General features: G+C 43.1%; 2 protein-coding genes across 5 annotated transcripts in view; one reads left to right on the forward strand and one right to left on the reverse strand.

The window, feature by feature from the left end:
• itga10 (integrin, alpha 10) overlaps positions 1-21,024 on the reverse strand; it is a 26,167-nt gene extending 5,143 nt beyond the window's left edge. Inside the window, exons 1-13 of the mRNA XM_078798116.1 lie at positions 20,912-21,024; positions 14,829-14,940; positions 14,652-14,761; positions 14,490-14,578; positions 11,996-12,110; positions 11,773-11,900; positions 10,255-10,403; positions 4,801-4,951; positions 2,163-2,328; positions 1,612-1,685; positions 1,388-1,532; positions 282-430; positions 43-186 (exon numbers count right to left, since the gene is read on the reverse strand). Coding sequence (XP_078654242.1) covers positions 43-186; positions 282-430; positions 1,388-1,532; positions 1,612-1,685; positions 2,163-2,328; positions 4,801-4,951; positions 10,255-10,403; positions 11,773-11,900; positions 11,996-12,110; positions 14,490-14,578; positions 14,652-14,761; positions 14,829-14,940; positions 20,912-20,963 — 1,584 coding nt within the window. The 5' untranslated portion in view covers positions 20,964-21,024. The remainder of the gene's footprint in view (positions 1-42; positions 187-281; positions 431-1,387; positions 1,533-1,611; positions 1,686-2,162; positions 2,329-4,800; positions 4,952-10,254; positions 10,404-11,772; positions 11,901-11,995; positions 12,111-14,489; positions 14,579-14,651; positions 14,762-14,828; positions 14,941-20,911) is intronic.
• Positions 15,739-21,176, forward strand: part of ciarta (circadian associated repressor of transcription a) — a 66,832-nt gene continuing 61,394 nt past the window's right edge. For all 4 annotated transcript variants that reach the window (XM_078798112.1, XM_078798111.1, XM_078798113.1 and 1 more), the window contains exon 1: positions 15,739-15,832. The gene's annotated coding sequence lies outside the window, so the exon portion shown is untranslated. The remainder of the gene's footprint in view (positions 15,833-21,176) is intronic.

The following is a 21,176-nucleotide window of genomic DNA, read 5'->3' on the forward strand; positions in this document are numbered from 1 at the left end:
ATGGAGCATGCGGGAAGTGACTCTGTTCAAGTGGATTGGTACCCCGCTGAGAGTGTAAATGTAGACTCGACCAGCCTCCTTGTTCCCTGAGCCCAGGTACATGGGGGCCGCAACCAGGAGGACGTCAGTGATGCCATCCTGGTCGATATCCAGGCCACACAGCTCACTGCCGTAGTAGGAGCCGATCTGCAGGGACACGGTATTTCACCTGGATGCCACCAGGGGGAGACATAGCTCCAATGTGGAATATTCAGATTCCCTAAAAACATGCGGTGGTCCACCTGTTCTCCATTGAGGGCCTGGACTATGTTGACGGCGCCGTCATCGCTGAGTTCAAACAGGATGACTTTGCCTTTGTGTTTGAAGCGCGGTGCGCCGGCCACGTACAGCCTCCGCCAATCACCGACTAGCACCGACGACACCGTGTAGCCTGCACACACACGCACAATTACAAAAATAAAAATTACAGTGCATTTTCTATTTTTGCTCTTTTTTTCTCCCATTTCTTTTTTTTGACCATATTCTGGTACAATTATTGCTGTTTTTTTACAGCGATATTAGACAGATTGTACATTTTCAGAGTGTGATGTTGGCCACTAAACAACCACGGGCAGCAAATGGCCCCGTGCCCGCACTTTGGAGAGCCCTGCTTTAGGAGCACCATTCTGTGTGACGACTTTATTCTTGAAAATTTCTGACTTTTTGTCATAAATTTATGACTTTATTCTCGCAAATTGACAGCTTTTTTTCTCGTAAATTTATGACTTTATTCTTGAAAATTGACGGCTTTTTTCTCGTAAATTTACGACTCTATTCTCATAAATGTATGACTTTTTTTCTCCCAGATGTTTGACTTTTCTTGTTAATTGATGGCTTTTTTCTCATAAATTTATGGCTTTTTTCTCATAAGTCTATGACCTTTTTGTCATAAATTTATGGGCAGCAAATGGCACCCTGGCCGCACTTTGGACAGCCCTGCTTTAGGAGCACCATTCTGTGTGACGACTTTATTCTCAAAAATTTTCTCGTAAATGTATGACTTTATTCTCGCAAATTTATGGCTTTTTTTCCTTGTAAATTAATGGCTAATTAATTTATGGCTTTTTTTTCCTCATAAGTTTATGACTTTTTTTTCTCATAAATGTATGACTTTAGTCTTGAAAATTTCGGACTTTTTGTCATAAATTTATGGGCAGCAAATGGCCCCCTGGCCGCACTTTGGATAGCACTGCTTTGGGAGCACCATTCTGTGTGACGACTTTATTCTCAAAAATTTCTGACTTTTTTTCTCGTAAAAGTATGACTTTATTCTCGCAAATTTATGGCTTTTTTTCTCATAAATGTATGACTTTTTTCTCATTCTCATTTTTTTTTCTTATAAGTTTACCGAGATAAGCGGCGTGATTTTTGAGCTCCAGCGGGAACTCGCTCTCGAAAGCTTCTCTGGCTGGCATGATTCTCCCGTTGATCCCCTCCTTCAGCACGCCGCCGTCCCAGTCGTAAGCTCCCACGATCCCGAACAGAATTCCGTCCTGAGCGACAGACGGCGGGATGAGACTCAGAAAGCAAATGGAATGCGTGATGTGATGCACGGAGCGATGGACCACTTACATCCAGAATGTGTGTGGAGAAGCCGATCTGGGCCATCTCCATGTGGAAGGAACTCTGGTTGTACCCCAAGGTGCCTGACGGTGCAAGAAGACCACAGGTCAGTTCTTCTCATCCTCATGCTGGCTTCCATGTCCTTCCTCCCTTCCTCTCCATGCCAGACACCACGGGTGTTTCCTTTCCTCTTCACTCATTTTCCTCTCTTGGTACCTCAACTATTACGCTTACTCTATGTGTACTTTGTACACGCCCACAGTATCCTGCATCCTTCCACTTTTACATTCCTCTCTGTGTTCAGTGTTCTTGCTGTGATAGTGACCAAGCCCCCACCCAACATTTCTCCATGGCATGTAGCATCCAAACATCTTCACGTTAAATGTAAACATCTGCAAATATATTTGACGTACTAAAGGACACCAAACATGAATTAGAGGTACACCCCTGATCTCTATCTTAAGTCCAGTTGGATTCTCAGGATGGAAGTGATCCTGGTCTTGAGATGCGGTCAGGAGCGTAGACGTAAACATAGCGTAACAAACGTTATCCTTAGCTACCTTCAAGAGAGAAGATGCGGTCTCCCAGAGCGTCCACAATGTCGTTGAGCGCCGCCTCGTCGGTCACGTTAAAAAAGTATTTGTCATCAGGGTCGCTGGCGATGTACTTGATCTCACTGATGAAGGTCTCGGGGTCCTGCTGCCTGCGGATGTAGTGGCCCAGAACCTGGAGACGGGGAAAGAATAAAAAGTCTGAATTTTGGGAAAATCGTCATGAAATAAGAAGGTAGGGAAATGATTGAAGAAGTTGAAATAGTAAAAATGTTAGTATTGGTTAGTATTAATAGGTTTTATATTTCATCACAAAGCTGAGATGCAGTTTTTTCTTGAAGGATGTACGCCTTCTTAGCATATCCACAAAAAAAGACGGAAAAGAGGCGCCTAAACGTGGAGCCACAAGCAGAAGACCAAGGATGACGTGTACTACAGTATACCACAGTAATACCACAGTACACAGTACATATATGCTATATATGCATTGGCTTGAAGATGAAAGTTCCATAGGAGAAACCACAAGCAAAACAAATCCAAGGAATCTGGTGTTTTCAAAGGGAGGATAAAAGGTGTCGTGTATCATGGAGACATCTTCAAGACATCCTGTTCTTGGGACTTGAACCTAAGTGCTTCAACCTGAAGTCCAGGATGGTACAAGATGTAGTGTTGAGGGGCGGGGGCATCCAAAGTGGGGCCAAAGCGCCATTTGTATTGCTTTTGTGTATATTCTCATTTAATATAATGAAACATGATGGACATATTCAATACATGTATATATGGATTTAGATCTTATTCTCGTAAAATTACAGCCCATTTTCTATTTTTGCTATTTTTTTATCTTGATATTTTGACCATATTCTGGTACAATTACTGCTGTTTTTTTAAAAAGCAATATTAGATAGATTGTACATTTTTGAGAGTGATGCTGGCCACTAAAAAACAACCACAGGCAGCAAATGGCCCCCTGTCCGCACTTTGGACAGCCTTGCTTAATTCTAAAAAATTTCTGACTTTTTTTCTTGTAAATGTATGACTTTATTCTTGAAAATTTCGGACTTTTTGTCATAAATGTATGACTTTATTCTCACTAATTTATGGCTTTTTTTACTCGTAAATTTATGACTCTATTCTCATAAATGTATGACTTCATTCTTGAAAATTTCGGACTTTTGTCATAAATTTATGACTTTATACTCGCTAATTTATGGCTTTTTTTCTCGTAAATTTACGACTATTCTCATAAATGTATGACCTTTTTTTCTCGTAAATGTACAACTTTATTCTTGAAAATTTCTGACTTTGTCATAAATTTATGACTTTATTCCCGCTAATTTATGGCTTTTTTTTCTCGTAAATTTACGACTATTCTCATAAATGTATGACCTTTTTTCTCGTAAATGTATGACTTTATTCTTGAAAATTTCTGACTTTTTGTCATAAATTTATGACTTTATTCTCGCAAATTTATGGCTTTTTTCTCGTAAATTTATGGCTTTTTTCTCGTAAATTTACAACTCTATTCTCACAAATGTATGACCTTTTTTCTCGTAAATTTATGACTTTATTCTTGAAAATTTCTGACTTTTTGTCATAAATTTATGACTTTATTCTCACTAATTTATGGCTTTTTTTTCTCGTAAATTTACAACTCTATTCTCACAAATGTATGACCTTTTTTCTCGTAAATGTATGACTTTATTCTTGAAAATTTCTGACTTTTTGTCATAAATTTATGACTTTATTCTCGCAAATTTATGGCTTTTTTCTCGTAAATTTACGAATCTATTCTCATAAATGTATGACCTTTTCTCTCGTGAATGTATGACTTTATTCTTGTAAATGTACAACTTTATTTTGAAGGTAACTACTACATATTGCCTATAACCCGCATGAGCGTACAGTTTTAGCGTAGCAAAGATTCCCCTCCTTCCTGAAAAAGATGGCGTACCAAGCGTGTCATTACCAGGAGAAAATGCCCCGCTCTGTGGCTGGTGTGACAGTAAATTCTTCACGTGGACCGACGCGTTCTGCCATGACTCCTGCATGTCGTTGGCGTGGTCGGAGTCTGAAGTTTGCGCTGACTTCCTGTGGTCAAGGGAGGAGTTTGTGTCGCGCTCGGCGACAAGCCAGCGTCTGAGCGCTTCTGTCTGGGCGGAGCTGGACCGGAGGAGCTCATGTCCTCGCTGGTTATTTTGGTAGAAGCAAAGGGGCTCATTTTGGGGTCGGCGGTGGTGGCGCGGTGTGATTACTCGAGGGTGTGTGTAGTCGTGTGTGAGGAATGTCAGAGATGCCGTGTGCACGCCTGCCTGCCTGCCTGCCTGCCTGCCATTCCCGATCGCTAATGTTGACGTCAGCTGCTTCTTTTGTGGCAGGGCTGAAATGCAGTGGAAATGTTTTTGGGATTGAGTTCATTTTCATCAATAACATTGTGGACTATATGCAAATTGCCGTCATATTCATATTTGGGTCATTGGTCAGTGGCTTGACCAATGAGAGAAGCGGTAGTGAGGTATTGACTCAGCATGTTTGGAACCCCGGCTGACCAGGTACAACCAGTACTATCTCGTAGTACCTGTTTTTGCGTCAGTCGACGAGTAGACCGCGGGATGCCCGCAATACAAAATAAACAAATACGAGAACTCACAGCGATGGCGTATCTGGTGATGTTTCTGCTCTCGCACTCCAGCAAAGCGTCGGGCAGCTCCTCGCCGTCATGCGACTCTCCGTCCGTCACCACGATCATCACCTTGGTGGCTCCCTCCCTCGCTCCTCGCTCAGCGCTGAACGCCTCTGTGCTGCAAACACAAAGAGGAAAAAGAAAAGGTTTGAAACCAAGTGCGGACGAAGGACAGAGTAGGAAGCCTAAACTGTACCACTTCCACATGGAATTGGAGAACATTTTTTGCTGCTGTGTTTGGAAAAGTTCCTTTCTATGTTGCGATGTGAAATCAGTACGCCCAAGAAGGAAGTACCGATAATGCTTTAAAGGACTAAAATACTAGAAGTATTACTACACGCTCACAGCATAAAAAACCAAAACCATAAAACCTTGTTGGATTTTTTTTGGAGGCGTTTTAGGAGGCGTAGGTGGGTCCCGTTACGTGCAGTAGTGAGTTGTCTCTTTTTATCTGTTTTTATATCTTTAGAATGCACACAAAAGTGTGTGTCTGTACTCTTAAGTGACACAAATCCCCACATCCCATCTTTGTCGTTGGGATGTGTATTCGTGGGGAAGAACACAGGTTTGGGAATGAGCTTCTTTGACCCCGTTAGTGTGTGTGTGTGTGTGTGTGATGTGTATTCGTGGGGACATTTTTGCTGGTCTGTGCCTTTTGTGAGGAATTGTCCACATAAGAAAGTGTGTGTTTGTGTGTAGTCTTTCTATGTTTGTGCGACAATTCTAAGATGACCTCCTCCCTTTTACCCGATGAGATGAGGATGATGATGATGATGATGATGGTGTGTGTGTGTATTTATGTGTGTGTGTCACGGCATACAGCAGCCGCATCTGTGCATTCCTTTCAAATGGTGCCATGAAGGAGCGGAAGCCTACACCACCAGCACGCAGTGACTGACCAACAGCCCCACCCTGTTTGTCTGCATGAAACCTGCTCTCAGTAAGACCTGCATTGGGCCCACAACACACACACATGCACACACACACACACACACACACACACACACTCGCATCAAGCAGAGCGGGAAACGTAGCGACTGCAAGTGAACTCCGTCATTTTCAGGCCTCGCTCCAACCCTGGGCTAAATTTAACCTTGTGGTCACCCCCACAAAACTCCAAGTTAAAAACAACCGTTTCTCTCCTCCCGCCGCGCAGTCTGCAAATTATACAGGGTGCGGACATGATGAGGAGACGCAGGGACGGAGAAGAATAAGCGAGATGAGAGGCTGGAACGGTAGAGACAAAAAGCAGTGGGGGGAGGAGGAGAACTAAAACTAAAAGCGATGAGCGGGTTCTCGCAAGTTGGAAAAGAAATTGTGTCATTTAGGGCCACTTCCTGTCGCCACTCGGTTAAGGAAGTAGCCTTTGGATTTTGTCAGGGTGCCTTCCAGCTTCATGTATCTGACCCGAGTCTTCAACGGCTCCACCGCATTTTTCAGCAGCCATCTGGGTCGCATGGCTGATTCCGAATTGCCTCGTTTGGGTACATTTTTCAAAAATACGTGATATGAGTTAGCGGACTTGGAGCGTACGAGGGGTACGATTTCATAAAAGAGACACGAACCAATGTCTTCTCGGGAAAACGTCAGACTATTCTTGCTAAAATGTTACTATAGAGAGGGGTCACGGTCAGACTCACATGCCGAGACACCCAGGGTTGTTTGAATCAGGCCTGGAATATTCCGAATATTGATCTCAGTGTTCCATTAATGTGTACTAATATTTGTATCATCAAATGTAATAACAGGCACAAGACGTTTTATGAGTGCAGTAATAAAGCATATTTTCGTGACACCCTTAAAACATCCTTCAAGTATCCGCACGACATCAAGTGTCAGCGTCCCAAAAAAAAAACGATGAGTCATTTTTTTTCCCCCACGTGAAACAACTAACTCTTTTAAAACTCCTTCATTCTGAAATAATGCTAGCAAATAGTAATTCTAGTGGAAAAAAAAAGTTCTCCTCACATTCCATGTGGAAGTGGTACATTTTTAGCGTGTTACTTTGTCCTTCTTCCTCACTCATTCGGTTTCAAACCTATTCTTAAGTTTAGAGTAACTAAATTGGAGGCTAAGTAGTTAGCTTGGTAGTTTGTTATTGTTGTGTAAACGGGTGCGTTGTGGGTAACAGTGAGGATGGATGACAGGCTGTCGTATCTTATTTGTGAAAGCCATGCGATTACGTTTTTAGATACTACAACAACAACAAGGAACTTAATATGTATTATGTAACTTATTTGTATACTACTTAATGTATGCTAATATTTGTATCATCAAATGCAATAACGGGCACAAGACGTGTTATGAGTGCAGTAATAAAGCATATTTTCGTGACACTGTAATAAACGTTGGGTCTAATAAAAGCATGTCGAGAAATATAACAGTCAAGTGTGGCCACGTTTTATGAGTGAAAAGTTCAAGCGGTCCTCTGCCGTGCTTTGAATGAAAGTAAAATAAAACACGGTGGAGGAGGAGGAGGGGGGGGGGGGGACGAGGAGAAAGGAAAATATGACGTGAAACAAAAGACAAAATATAAAAAAAAAGCGGGCTGCGGGAAAAGGAGGCTACAGTTGGGCTAATTTGGAGGCCGCCAAGTTATATACAAGAGGCTTTTATGGAGTTGCACTTGTGTGGTAAGGACACATGGCGCATCTCAGCCGGGTGGAGCTAAGCGAAATGACTCATCTGTCTCATGTTGATGCTTCACTTTCCTCGTTTGTGTTGTTATTTTTTTATTTGTGTGTGGAAAAGGGAGCGTCAGAAGAGACTTTTATTGTGGAGGGTTTTAAAGCTAGCTCGCGTCTGATATCCGAATCACTTGTCACATGGATTACTGCACAAATCCACTCGGGAATGGGATGACAGAAAGTGTGTCCCTCACATCCCTCGGATCTTTGCTTGAATTGCGGCCTGGGGGCCATTTTTGGAGGGCAGCTCATTTTTTATTGGCCCTCATTGGGTAAAAGCATGAATTTATGACATGTATTATGATTATTATTGCATTACAAATTATATGCTAAATTAAATTACATGCTAATAAAAAGTATATTTATCTTGGACTTGATCATTTAGCCCCCCTTTTAGTGTCATGCGTCTATTTTTCTTTTCTCTCGCCTCCAAACAGACAAGAAAGTTCCCTCTGTGCATTGGTTCAGCCCCTAAATTCATCATAAAACAACGGCCAACAGAGTAAGACCTCTTGGTGGCCGGCTTCGGCACAGTAAACGCAAACAGGAATAGCGCAAAACGACCTGCGTTCACAGAAAGTCATGACAAAAGAAATCTAGTTGAAATGCTGCAAATGTTTGACAGACAGTACAAATTGTGTCTATGAGAAAAGACATGTCACAAATACCAATTGCACGCCTAGACACATCCCACAGGGGGCGCCACCGCTGTCATGTATAATCACACTTTTTCACACGACTGCATATCTATCTTCCACAGGTGTCACAATGGAATCCTGGGGATTTGAATCTTCTTTTGGGGGCTTCGCTTGGTGGAGTTCATCATCTGGACAAGGATGGGGGCAAAGGTTAAAGTTCAACAGTGTCTGGCCGTACGGGATGTGAGGTGAATGAACGCAGTCGGTGAAAACGAGAGTGTAGAAATACTCGTGGAAGTGCTGCATATGTGTGTGTTTTTACAGCTGGGGGGGGGGCGGCGGGGGCGGCTTCGCTGACCAGGCGCTGCCACACCCGCAGCCGTGCTGAGCCAGCAACCAGAGACGACTCGTGCTCGCCCTGTGCCAACCACGTTTGTTTGATTCCAACACAAGAAGTGAGTAGGAAGCTTTGTAGCACACATTGGTATATTTTAAGATGTGTAGTGAAGCCTTTTTTTCAGAAAGGGGCGGACCTATATACCTATACTTGCCTATACTTTGCATGGCTTAAATAAGGGGCCAAACCCCCCCAAACGATCCCCCACTTCCTCCCACTGACTACCTTTAAACCTTTTCAACTTTTACCTTTTAAAGTGAACCCAAAACAGGAAGTCCCCAATTATCTGTGTGTGTGTGTGAGTGGGGGCCCCACACCAGTCCCAGAGTGGGGTCTCCTAGAAGTGGGGTATGACTTTAATAAAGGAGGAATTTTATTTTTGAAAAGAGAAAAAAAAAAAAGAAGACTGCGGTTTCAGCCTATATGGAGACGCTTCTTTAGACTTGGCTTTAGTTGGATCATCAAGCCCCGCCCCCTTCGACATATTTCTGTACTTCATGAGCGTGATGATAAATCTGGAGCAAATTAAAGGCGCATGCTGCAAATACATCGTCAGCATATATCTTATTTCATGGCCGCCGTGCCCTATGTCTTATTTTTAGGATCTCCTGGAGGATTTAAACCTTTAAAAGATATTATTTTCTATACCACTTATCCTCATTACGATCGCTGGAGCCTATCCCAGATGATCCCACATTCATGGGATCAGCTGAGGGGGGGGCGGAGTCCATTTAGAAAAGCCACGCATGCACGGGGAGAACATGCAAACTCCACACAGCGGAGATTCAAACCCAGATCCTCCTTATCTGCTGACTGCGTGGCCAACATGTGAACCACTTAAACACCGTGCAGCCTAAAAAAATATCATCATGATATATTCATTCATTCATTCATTTTCTACCACTTCCTCATGAGGGTAGTGGGGGTGCTGGAGCCTATCCCAGCTGTCCTTGGATGTATATATTTGCTAAAAATTCACTATTTTTGTTGCATTTCATTTTAATTTCATCAAAACAGATTTTTTTTTTACTTGTGAGGAAAAAAAAGCCGACAATTTGTGCCTTTCCATTGTTAGGACATTTATCCCCAGAAAGCTCACACGGACCCTTTCCTGACCTGACATTGCCCAGCATACCTTGCGGGTTACACACTCGTTTAGAATAGTACTGTTTTTTATGTACTTTAGTGTGTAGGCGTTTATTTTGATAGCGGCAGTTGCATTGTTTGTCCCACGTGTTCATTTTGGTTGCACCGTGAGTGAGGGTGTCACAATAGGAATTTTATGGACGGGTCGTGGGCACGATGACCTGGGCCGAAACCTGGCTCACTCTCCTGTAGTTATGTAACAGTCGTCAAGAGATAGAGGGTTCAAATCTCCGTCTGGAGTTTGCATGTTCGTAATGTAATGTTTGTAATAACGAGGCGTTCAGGGTACCAAATATGGTTCCCTGCTTAATAACAATAAAGTCTGTTTTTGACCACATTCATCTTGGCGGAAAAGCCCGGCAATAGATTGTTTTCTCATGTCACTATGTCATTATTCATTGTTTCATATGAAATATGTATTGCAGATCAAAGCGCACGATGTATGAGCGCCGTGGCGTCCCGGCAGGGCTGAAAGACGCCGCCATGTTGGAAGAGGAAACACCGGGACAGGTCAGTCCAAGCCAAAAGTTGCAGGTCGTTGACGACGCCTTACCAGGCCATGTTGATGGCGTACGCCGTGCGCGTCTCTCGCCCCTCCTGGCGGCTGATGTTCTTGGCGGCCTCCACCACCTCCTGTGTGGTCTGGTAGTCTTTCAGGGACCACTCGTGGACCGCCACCTCGCCGTACTGCAGGATCCCCACCTCGGTGAACACACACATAGTCGCTTTCCTTATCTTGGCTTGGCCGTCTTAAACGTGGAGTTGATGAATGCATAGAATATATATATATGTATATGTATATAGTATATAGTATATAGTATATAGTATGTATATATATATATATATATACGCCAGTAAGAAAGGAAACCACAACAGCCTCCCTTAAAGGCAAAGAGTCAATTGGTGGAATTTTGGACTCCATTTGGAAACCAGAGGTATTTCCTCCTCACCCCACGTTGCCTGTTTCTCTTTCACCACCCCCCCTTCATTCCTTCCCCACCTCAAGTTGGCCTCCTCGTGCCCCTTTTTACGTCACGGCAGCGATCCGCGTTCTCCAATTTGCCAAATTACGCTTGTTTGTACGTGCGTATGCTTTGGCTCGGCCAATTTGTCTTAGACGCTGGAACCTACAAGGAGCCTCAGGTTGGACATTTTGGTCTTCAAGGCAGCGAATATGCCTGGAAAATGTCCAATGTCCACATGCATGATGTCCACATGCATGATGTCCACATGCATGATGTCCACATGCATGATGTCCACATGCATGATGTCCACATGCATGATGTCCAATGTCCACATGCATGATGTCCAATGTCCACATGCATGATGTCCAATGTCCACATGCATGATGTCCAATGTCCACATGCATGATGTCCACATGCATGATGTCCAATGTCCACATGCATGATGTCCAATGTCCACATGCATGATGTCCAATGTTCACATGCATGATGTCCACATGCATGATGTCCACATGCATGATGTCCACATGCATGATGTCCACATGCATGATGTCCAATGTCCACATGCATGATGTCCATTGTCCACATGCATGATGTCCATATGCATGATGTCCATTGTCCACATGCATGATGTCCACATGCATGATGTCCAATGTCCACATGCATGATGTCCACATGCATACATCAATGCATGTAGTAGGGTCTTTAAAACAGCAGTGTGCTGTTGTCATATAGTCAATCTTTGGTAAGCATTTTTGCAGTACGTTCATTGGGCACTCCTGCCATATAGAGGATCTTTGATTCACGTTGCAGTAGGCCCTAAAAATACATCAGAGTGCCCGTGCCTTGGTGAGGATCTTTGAGTAGCATTTTTGCAGTAGGTTCTTAAAAGAACACGAAAGCATTCCTGTCATATAGAGGATCTTTGACTAGTGTTTTTTGTAGTACATCCTGATGAGGACAATGTAGAAGAGGACCAGCATATCACATTGAAGATCTGTGACTGGTGGTTTTGGGTTTTGGTGGCAGACTTTCCTAAACAGTGCCTCTGTCACATACTGTAGAGGACTTTGTCTTTTTGTCCTGAAAAAAAAAACCTTGGCTTTTACCTGCATCTGGTCTGGGCTGATGTGGAACTTGCTTAGGATGTTGCTGAGGAAGTTCTGGACCTCAAACCAGGGGTAGATGCTGTTGGATCCATCCAGCACGATCACAATGTCCATGTATGTTGTGCAACCTGCGGGGCCATATTTGCTGTGGTTGAGGCCACGTAGTTCTCTGTGTGTGTGTGTGTGTGTGTGTGTGTGTGTGTGTGTGTGTGTGTGCGATTACGTTGTGCTGTAGGAGCTATGATCTCTCTTGGCTGGAGGTCATCACCGACAGACGCACAGATGCCAGTGCTGAACATGGACGTGCCGCACTCTTGAGACCAGAGTGGTGCGCAGGCCTGCCAAAGACATGTATGAGCAGGACACGTAGCGACCCTTAAAACATCCTTCAAGTATCCCATCAGCATCCCAAAAAAAACGTATTTTTTTCGAAACAACAAACTCTTTAAAACTTCTTCATTTTGAAATAAATGTAACAAATTCTAGTGGAAAAAAGTTATCCTCCCATTCAGTGTGGAAGTGGTAATTTTTTTGCATGTTACTTTGTCATTCTTCCTCACTCAGTCGGTTTCAAACCTATTCTTAAGTTTAGAGTAACTAAATTGGAGGCTAACTAGCTAGCTCGGTAGCTTGTTGCGTTGTCGGTGCGTCTGATTTTACACAAACGTCACTGTGAGGCTGGATGACAGGCTGTCTATCGTCTTTTTGAATGACACGCGATCAACCCACATTATGTTTTTAGATACTACAAGGTACTTTGCCAATGCTAACGTGAGTTATTATTGCTTCTTATATCCACTAAATGAAGTAATGCAAGTATAAAAGATGACTGTAGGGGTGTTGGGAAAATGTCTAAAATGAAATTGCTCGGTGTAAAAGTGTATTGATACTTTGAAGGTTTGATTTCTAAGGTGTAATGGTTCCAATGAAAAGGGTTGGTGACTGAAAGTAAAAAGTGACTAAATCAGGACAGACGAGGAGTGAAAGCAGCCCCAAGAAGGGAGCAAGTCATGGAAAAAACACAATAATGCGGTTTGGGGGAAGTTGAAGCAAGTGGGGGACTATTGTTGTCATATTGGCAGACCGGTCGGGTAGTTTGGATCTAATTGAGCCGAGGAAAGACCAGCAAAGAACAGAAGGATAACTTGCAGAAGAGAAAGAGAAACATCCTGTCTTTTTTGGCCCTATCATTAGAGAAAGTCGATAAGTTGATGATGGGATGGAGGGGGGGGGGGGCAAAAGAAAGAACATCAACAGAGGTGCGATGGCTTTTTGCAGGTCTGTCATTAACAAAAGGCCGGAGACACATTCCGAGCCTGTTATAGACCCGAGTACCGGCCTCAAGAAAAACACCCACATGGACATTAGCTGGTTAGCTGGCCGGCTTTTCATGGACTATAAACCGCCGAGCTGCGGCAGCACAGAGAAGTTGGCGAGCGTCTGGAGAAACAGGCCCCCTGCTCCGTGATACAAAACCCGGCGAGGGTCATTGACACGCAACATTACACGCCCGCACGCTTTGCAGCGGTCTCGCTGTGAGAAGGTGGTCTCACAACGGGAGGAATTGGGAATTGGGAACGTTATTCGTGGGCAAAGACAAAGCGGTTCCATAGCGTATTTACTGGATAAAATACAGAAAAGGTCTGTTGTCTTATATTCGGGGCGGTAGGGTATTGAATTTATTCACTACCAAAGATATATTTATACATTGTTTACATTTTTTTGCGCGTTCATCAAAAAGAGGAGCTGACACAACTACACAATAGAAGTGCTCATGTTCGGAAAAGTTGTATTAAAATGTATTTTCTAAGAGCTCGGCCCGCATCGTTACATGTAATAGCGCTCCACAACAAGCAGGAAGTGGAAACTCACTGAAGGGAAATTTGTCGTGAGATTACGGAATAAAAAAATCTAAATTACGAGATTAAAAATTTGAAATTTTGAGATAAGAGTCAAAATTATGAGCTAGAAAGTCAAAATAACGAGATAAAAAGTCAAAATTTTGAGATATAGTTGAAATAACAAGATAGAAAGTCCAAGGGCAGGGAAATATGTTTTGAAATTACGAGATTACGGGATAAAAAATCGAAATTATGAGATTAAAAAGTCGACATTTTGAGATAAAGTCAAAATTATGAGCTAGAAAGGGAAAATAACGAGATAGAAAGTCGAAATTACGAGATAAAAAGTAAAAATTTTGAGAAAGTTGAAATAAGATAGAAGGTCAAAGGTAAGGGAAATTTGTCGTGAGATTACAGGATAAAAAAAATCGAAATTACGAGGTTAAGTCGACATTTTGAGATAATAAAGTAGAAATTATGAGCTAGAAAGTTAAAATAACAAGAGAAAGTCAAAATAACGAGATAGAAAGTCGAACTAATGTGATAAAAAGTCAAAATTACGAGATAAAAAGTCAAAATTTTGAGATAAAGTTGAAATAAGATAGAAAGTCGAAGGGAAGGGAAATTGGTTGTGAAATTACGAGATTACGGGATAAAAAATCGAAATTCTGAGATTAAAAAGTCGAAATTATGAGCTATAAAGTCAAAATAACGAGATAGAAAGTCGAACTAATGTGATAAAAAGTCAAAATGTTGAGATAAAGTTGAAATAAGATAGAAAGTGAAAGGGAAGGGAAATTTGTAGATTGCGCAACAGGATATTGATTGTTTTGCCGTTGAGTGACAAGCTAATACACGATGAAGGCCCACACGTACCAGGAGGCCATCGGGTGAGTCCGGAGTCAGGGTCATCCCCAGGTGAGAGTTCTTCAGGTTCTTGGATATGTTCTGGAAGGCGGTGTCACCTGAGGGAGACGTGGAAGCTGAGGTGAGCTGAGGAGACGCCAAGATGTTCTTCTCATTGGTTCGGACGTTCACCTAAATTCATTTTGCTGCAGTTTGAGTCGCTGTCCACGCCCACGGTGCACCGGTACACATCCCCCTTCCTGTTATTGGGGGGGCCGTCCCAAGGAGCACCCACCAGCATTCTGCAACGGCGGTTAGCGGGCATTTCTTGTCATGTACAAAAAGCCACACGTTTCGATTTTGACTTACGATTTCTGTCCTTCTGTGTCATGCTGCAACACGGAGAAGCCGAAGAGGGCGTGGTCTGAGCCGCTGAAGATGCGAGGATGCTTCACGTCGATGTTGAAGCACTGGCACAGGCCTGGAAAACCGGGAAAACCGGACCGACATCAGGTTGTCAATATGTAAGTAAGTACAAAGCTGGCTGAGAGATAGCCCACTCAGCTCTTTTTTTTACCACAGTGAATTCTGCCTAGCAACAAGTGACCACTCAAAGTTGTTCATAACATTCATTCATTCAATGGATGGTTTTGTTCATATATTATCCTTTTATTCCATTGTAATTATTATGATTTATGATTATTATGATTTTCTCTTCTTAAAAACCTGCAGATGGAGTCCAATGTTGTTGGACTGCACTCGGTACCAGGACCAACCTTCCTTTGGGCCGACCATGGTCCCTTGACAGACAGCCAATGAGATCCTCCGGGCTTGACTCTTTTGTTCCATGGGAGGTTTAAAACGACTTCCTATGTCCAAGCGACTTACTGCACTACGAGAGGCCTCGCTTATGCGGCGCAACAACGCCACCGCGGTCAAAGAGAGAAAGCCTTTTTGCCTTTGCCATCCAGAGATGATGACAGATTCATTTTGGTGCCAAAATGGTGCCAACATTTTTGCCATTTGGAAAGGAAACCAGAGAAAAGGAACACCTGAGACGGTAAGAGAAAGTACTTTTCCTCTCCTATCACCATCCAAATACTTCATACAGTACAATACGCTTATGTAAGCTGCTTACCGGGAAACAAATGGTAAGCAAATGAAAGTTCCTGGGCAAAATATGGCAGTGCAAACCGTGAATGCACAACGAGAGCATCGTGTTGATTTATGACTTTCTGTCTACGCTTTGGTTGGGCAGGCTGGCAAAGAGGAGGAGGAGGAGGAGGAGGAGGAGGAGGAGGAGGAGGAGGAGGAGGGTGAAAGCGTGGATAAACAGAGCATTTCTGAGGGGAAGAAGGGAGTTCAGTCTGAAGGTAAGGAAGGAAGGAAAGAGGAGGCAAGGGCGTGTCGGGGGAGCATAGTGGGCCCCCTGTTGAGACACACAAGACGTCCCTTCATTGGGCAGGAGTGGCGGTGAAGAGCGGCAAGATGGCTGTCAGACGACCATCTGGGTGAAGGAAACCCATTGGCTCATGACAACATTTCAGCCGCTTGAATGTGCTCAACGTGCATGGGGAAAGGCCACTACATTAGGTACACCTGCTGTCTACATGTCATGTGTTCATTCTAAGGTTCTGGAAGCCCGTTTCCGCCACTGGGAAAAAAATTATATTCCAATGGTAAGTCAAAATAATGAGATAGAAAGTCGAAATAATGAGATAGAAAGTCGAAATTATGAGATAGAAAGTCGAAATTACGAGATAAAAAGTCAAAATTTTGAGATAAAACGTCAAAATTATGAGAAGTCGAAATTTTGAGATAAAAAGTCAAAATTATGAGAAGTCGAAATTTTGAGATAAAAAGTCAAAATTATGAGAAGTCGAAATTTTGAGATAGTCATAATGAGATAAAAAGTCAAAATTATAACAAAAGTCGAAATTTTCAGATAAAGTCATAATAATGAGATAAAAAGTCGAAATTATGAGAAGTCGAAATTTTGAGATAAGAAAGTCGTAATAATGAGATAAAGTCGAAATTATGAGAAGTCGAAATTTTGAGATAAGAAAGTCATAATAATGAGATAAAAAGTCGAAATTATGAGAAGTTGAAATTTTGAGATAAGAAAGTCATAATAATGAGATAAAAAGTCGAAATTATGAGAAGTCGAAATTTTGCGAAAAAGTCATAATGAGATGAAAAGTCGAAATAGATGACCTATCGACTTTCTATCCCGTAATTTTGACTTTCTATGCCATAATTTCGACTTTCTATCCCATAATTTCAACTTTCTATCCCGTAATTTTGACTTTTTATCTCGTAATTTTGACTTTCTTATCTCAAAATTTCGACTTATCTCATAATTTCGACTTTTTATCTCATTATTATGACTTTCTTATCTAAAAATTTCGACTTATCTCAAAATTTTGACTTTTTGTCTCGTAATTTCGACTTTCTATCCCATAATTTCGACTTTTTATCTCATTATTATGACTTTCTTATCTCAAAATTTCGACTTTTTGTCTCGTAATTTCGACTTTCTATCTCATAATTTACCATTGGGATAATTTTTTTTTCAGTGGTGTAAACAGGCTTGGGGATTGGCTACACACATTTTGTACTTAGTACGATAGCTGATAATGATAATATTTCATTCGAAATATTTCCATATGTATATATGTTATCGAGAAATCCAGGAATACTTTGGATTTCAGCCTGGAGTCAACTGGGATTAAGTAGATTTAAAATTGGCTTTACTAAAAAAAAATGTCGAAATAGTTGAGTTAATTACTTAAAAATGATTAGTTAAGTCAACATAATCAAAATATCTACTTTCACATTAAATTATTTTGTGCAAGCACTTCCAATAATTTCCAATAATACAATTATGTTCATCTTTTCAGTGTGCTAAATACTGCAGTATGACATGTACATGTACATCATGCATGTACCTGCTACTACTTGCTGTACTACAGCTGTACTACATGCTCAGCTGGAGGTCTTTTAATGGGCTGTTCTAATGAAGTACGTCAATGATCCCCCTTTTTTTGATATGTGACGGGCAAAATTCCCCAAAAGTGTACTTTTCCTTTTGAGAATGTGGATTCCACGGAAGTCAAAGTAATACATTGTTCTAGAAGTACAAGAAAGGAGTACATGAGGTGGAAGTCATCTTGTATTGAATGTGGGCTGATTGTGTTTCTCTTGTGGTTTTCAACATGCGGGTCCGTGCATGGCGTACAGTCAGGGGAGGTGTATGTAACGGCCATGCCAGTGGAGCCAAGTAGGCCTTGAACGCGAGCGGAACCGGGCCGTGGTGATTACGCAGCACGTCACGCCGCATATCCACTCAGCCACAAACACGCATTCCAATCAGGAGTGAAACCGGATACGTTTGCTAGTTCCACGCTACACATCTCCACTCCAACGCACGTCTTCTTCTCTTCTCTTCGGTTAGCCGCGTTGGCTTCCAAGTAGCGCTCCGCTCCGCTCCGTGTACGCGTCCAAACCTCAAGCGGCTCGGAATGGGTCGGAGCCATCCTTGTGATTCCACACAGATGTTCCGAAGGCTTCTTCTCCGAGGGGAACGCTGCACTGAAGCTTCTCTTTGAGCGCCTGTTTTAGAACAGGTTCTTCCCTGCTACCCCCCCACCCCCTTTTCTTGTGGTCACATCCACACCCCCCCTCGCCTTTTCTTGTGGTCACATCCACACCCAGCTTTGTGTTGCCTCCTTCGTCCGCCTCAGACGTTCAAACTCTCACAAGCCATAAATGGCCTCTTTCTGTACGCCGCACACCCCACTACCCCCCTACGCCACCAGACCCCCCCTCGCCTACACCCCCGCCGCTTTCATTGAGTATATATGACACTGTACCACAGCCTGTCTCACCGCCCGTCACCATGACGACTGGCTGCAAACATTTATCAAGTCAAGATTCTTTAACCACACGTTGGGCTCCGGGCGATGCTGCCGAGGGTGTATGGTTGGAATTCTGTGTGTGTGTGTGTGTGTGTGTGTGTGTGTGTGATTGAGACATTGTTGTGTTTGGACAAATATAAGCACAGAAGGTGGAATCTCCGGAGTACCCGGAGAAAACCCACGCATGCACGGGGAGAACATGCAAACTCCACACAGAGATGGCCGAGGGTGGGGAAAGACAAAATAAGAAGCCAAGAAGTTACCACTTCCACACAAAATAGGAGGAGAACTCATTCATTCATTCATTTTCTACCGCTTATCTTCACAAGGGTCGCGGGGGGTGTTGGAGCCTATCCCAGCTGTCTTCGGGCGAGAGGCGGGGTCCACCCTGGACTGGTGGCCAGCCAATCACAGGGCACATATAGACAAACAACCATTCACACTCACATTCATACCTATGGACAATTTGGAGTGGCCAATTAACCTAGCATGTTTTTGGAATGTGGGAGAAAACCGGAGTACCCGGAGGGAGAACATGCAAACTCCACACAGAGATGCCCGAGGGTGGAATTGAACCCTGGTCTCCTAGCTATGAGGTCTTCGCGCTAACCACTCGATCCATATTATTATGGAAAAAACTCCATGAATTGGAAGTGACGGAGTGAACAACGGACTTTGTAGGTTCCAGCGCATGTTGTCATCACATTGAGGGTCTTCTAAAGGTCAGAGTCTCGTCTTTCCCTCCTGATGTCTTTTTAATTCCGACCCCAGCGGCACATTTACCTGGATTCCATTTCTTTATTCAAATACACCAAAGTTTTCCCCGTTCCATCACACATTTTCTCTCCATTATCTCCATCCTTTTATTCTCATCTGTCACCCTCTCGTGGGGAATGGGGGTGGAATTAGAAGGAAGACGGCGAGGGAGGGGGCATGGGAATGAAAGTCGGGTAGATTAAAACAAGCGGAATTCATGAATGAGACACACACACATGTAGGACATCTCCGTAAAGGAAAACAGAGTTGGTCTGCTTAGGACATCAGGAGCTCTGCTGCTGAAAACATTAACATAACAGGAATACTTGCTCACCGACGTGCTCCTGTATGACACACACACACACACACACACACGCATGCACATACACACACACGTAGGAAGACTTAAATTAAAAGCCAGGTTATGAAAACAATACCCTAAAGGGTTAATTAGATGCCTTAAGTGTAGAAACAGAAGCTACTTTTTTCCTTTTTAAATTATATATTCTACCTTGTTCATGCTCTACATGTCAATGTCCCACTTGAACTGTATGGGTGGGTGCGTGTGGGTGGGTGCGTGTGGGTGGGTGCAGGCAGGTAGCACGCCTTGCACAGCATAATTTTACCGGCTTCTGATGTACGTTTGCTGCCCCGATGCCTTATCGGCTGCATCGTTCATGTTAGAGACAACAATGGTCTGTTTCTTTGCTGCTTGGGGTGGGTCACTTTGGGGGGGGTTGCGTTTCATGATGTTGACATATGCAATTTAAGGAATGGCCATAATCATAATCAAGCTCTTACATTTCAGTCATTTTTGTGTGTTTTTAGTCACTTGATGCAAAATGAAATTTGTTATTAGTAAGGGAGAGAAAAATCGGTGTTTGCCCCCCCCCACTACCACCCCCCCCACCCCCTTGTTAAAACATAACCACGATGAATTGAAATCTATCATCCTGGAAATTAATATATATAGCCATATATATGTTGTCTAAAGCTTTAGGACTCCAGCCAACCACAGTGAGAGCCATTATCCATTAGAAATTGTGTTTAATCACTTGGACAGTACTGTATAAAGTACTTGCATATACTTTAGAGTAGTCCGTGTACAGCTTGTATAGTCATTTGTCATGACACGGACTGGCAACACGAGTGAGTACACTCCACTATGGTGTGAATATAGTGTTGGCACCATTGCTGCCGTAATGCTCTTGGGCATGGCATGGCATGATGACATCACCGGTGGAGCTGGTGGATGTTACGCTCCTCCTCCTCCTTCTCAACTGGTGGGCCGGGGACCCAAAGATGGGTCGCTAAAGCTAACGGCTAGTTTCACCACCCACTCTATTTTTATCTGATTGTATATCTTTAGAACGTGTTCATGTTTTACACAAGGATTGGGGATGGTTGTCAAAAAAGTACTTTACAAAAAAGTACAGAAGCAACAGCGCCTCTGCTGGTGGCAGCCAAGTAGTGCAGCCTTGACACGGGCATCTGGTCCTGCTAAAGAACTGTTAGCATGTCAAGTCTAAAACGGTTTAGACGTTCATACTATAGTGAATGGAGTCCAATTCCCTCTAAAAAAAACAAGTTCTAAAGTATCCTTTGAAGCTCAGCTCCTTATTAATGGTGTCCAGGTTCCACTTCCTGTGCTTTGATGTTCTCAGTCAGCTCATATATTGGAATATAGTGCAAGGAATACGGTCAGGTTGGAAGTCCTGGAGAAGCACCCTGACACCAGCAGTCAGTGTTGCGTTAAAGTTCAGCAGTTGAACACATTACCTTTAAGAAGGAGGATGCTCTCCAGGCACAGCAGGTATGTTCTCAGCTCCATTTGGGGGACAACCAAAGTTGTTTTGATGTTTTGAAAAGTTCGTGTACCTCCGACAAGAAAAAAAAAACTTTCTTCAGTGCAAAAATGCGGAAATTCCAGTGAAAATGCGCAGTGGTGGCATCATGAGGAGAGAAGAAAGTTCAGTGGACCTCCGTGGCCCATATTAACCTCCGAGAACGAGGCAGCAGGTGAAGGTGGTCAGATCATGTCTGC

The sequence above is a fragment of the Doryrhamphus excisus genome, linkage group LG17 (assembly GCF_037039965.1).
Source record: "Doryrhamphus excisus strain RoL-2023G ecotype Guam linkage group LG17, RoL_Dexc_Guam_v1.1, whole genome shotgun sequence".
Classification (NCBI taxonomy): Eukaryota; Metazoa; Chordata; class Actinopteri; order Syngnathiformes; family Syngnathidae; genus Doryrhamphus; species Doryrhamphus excisus.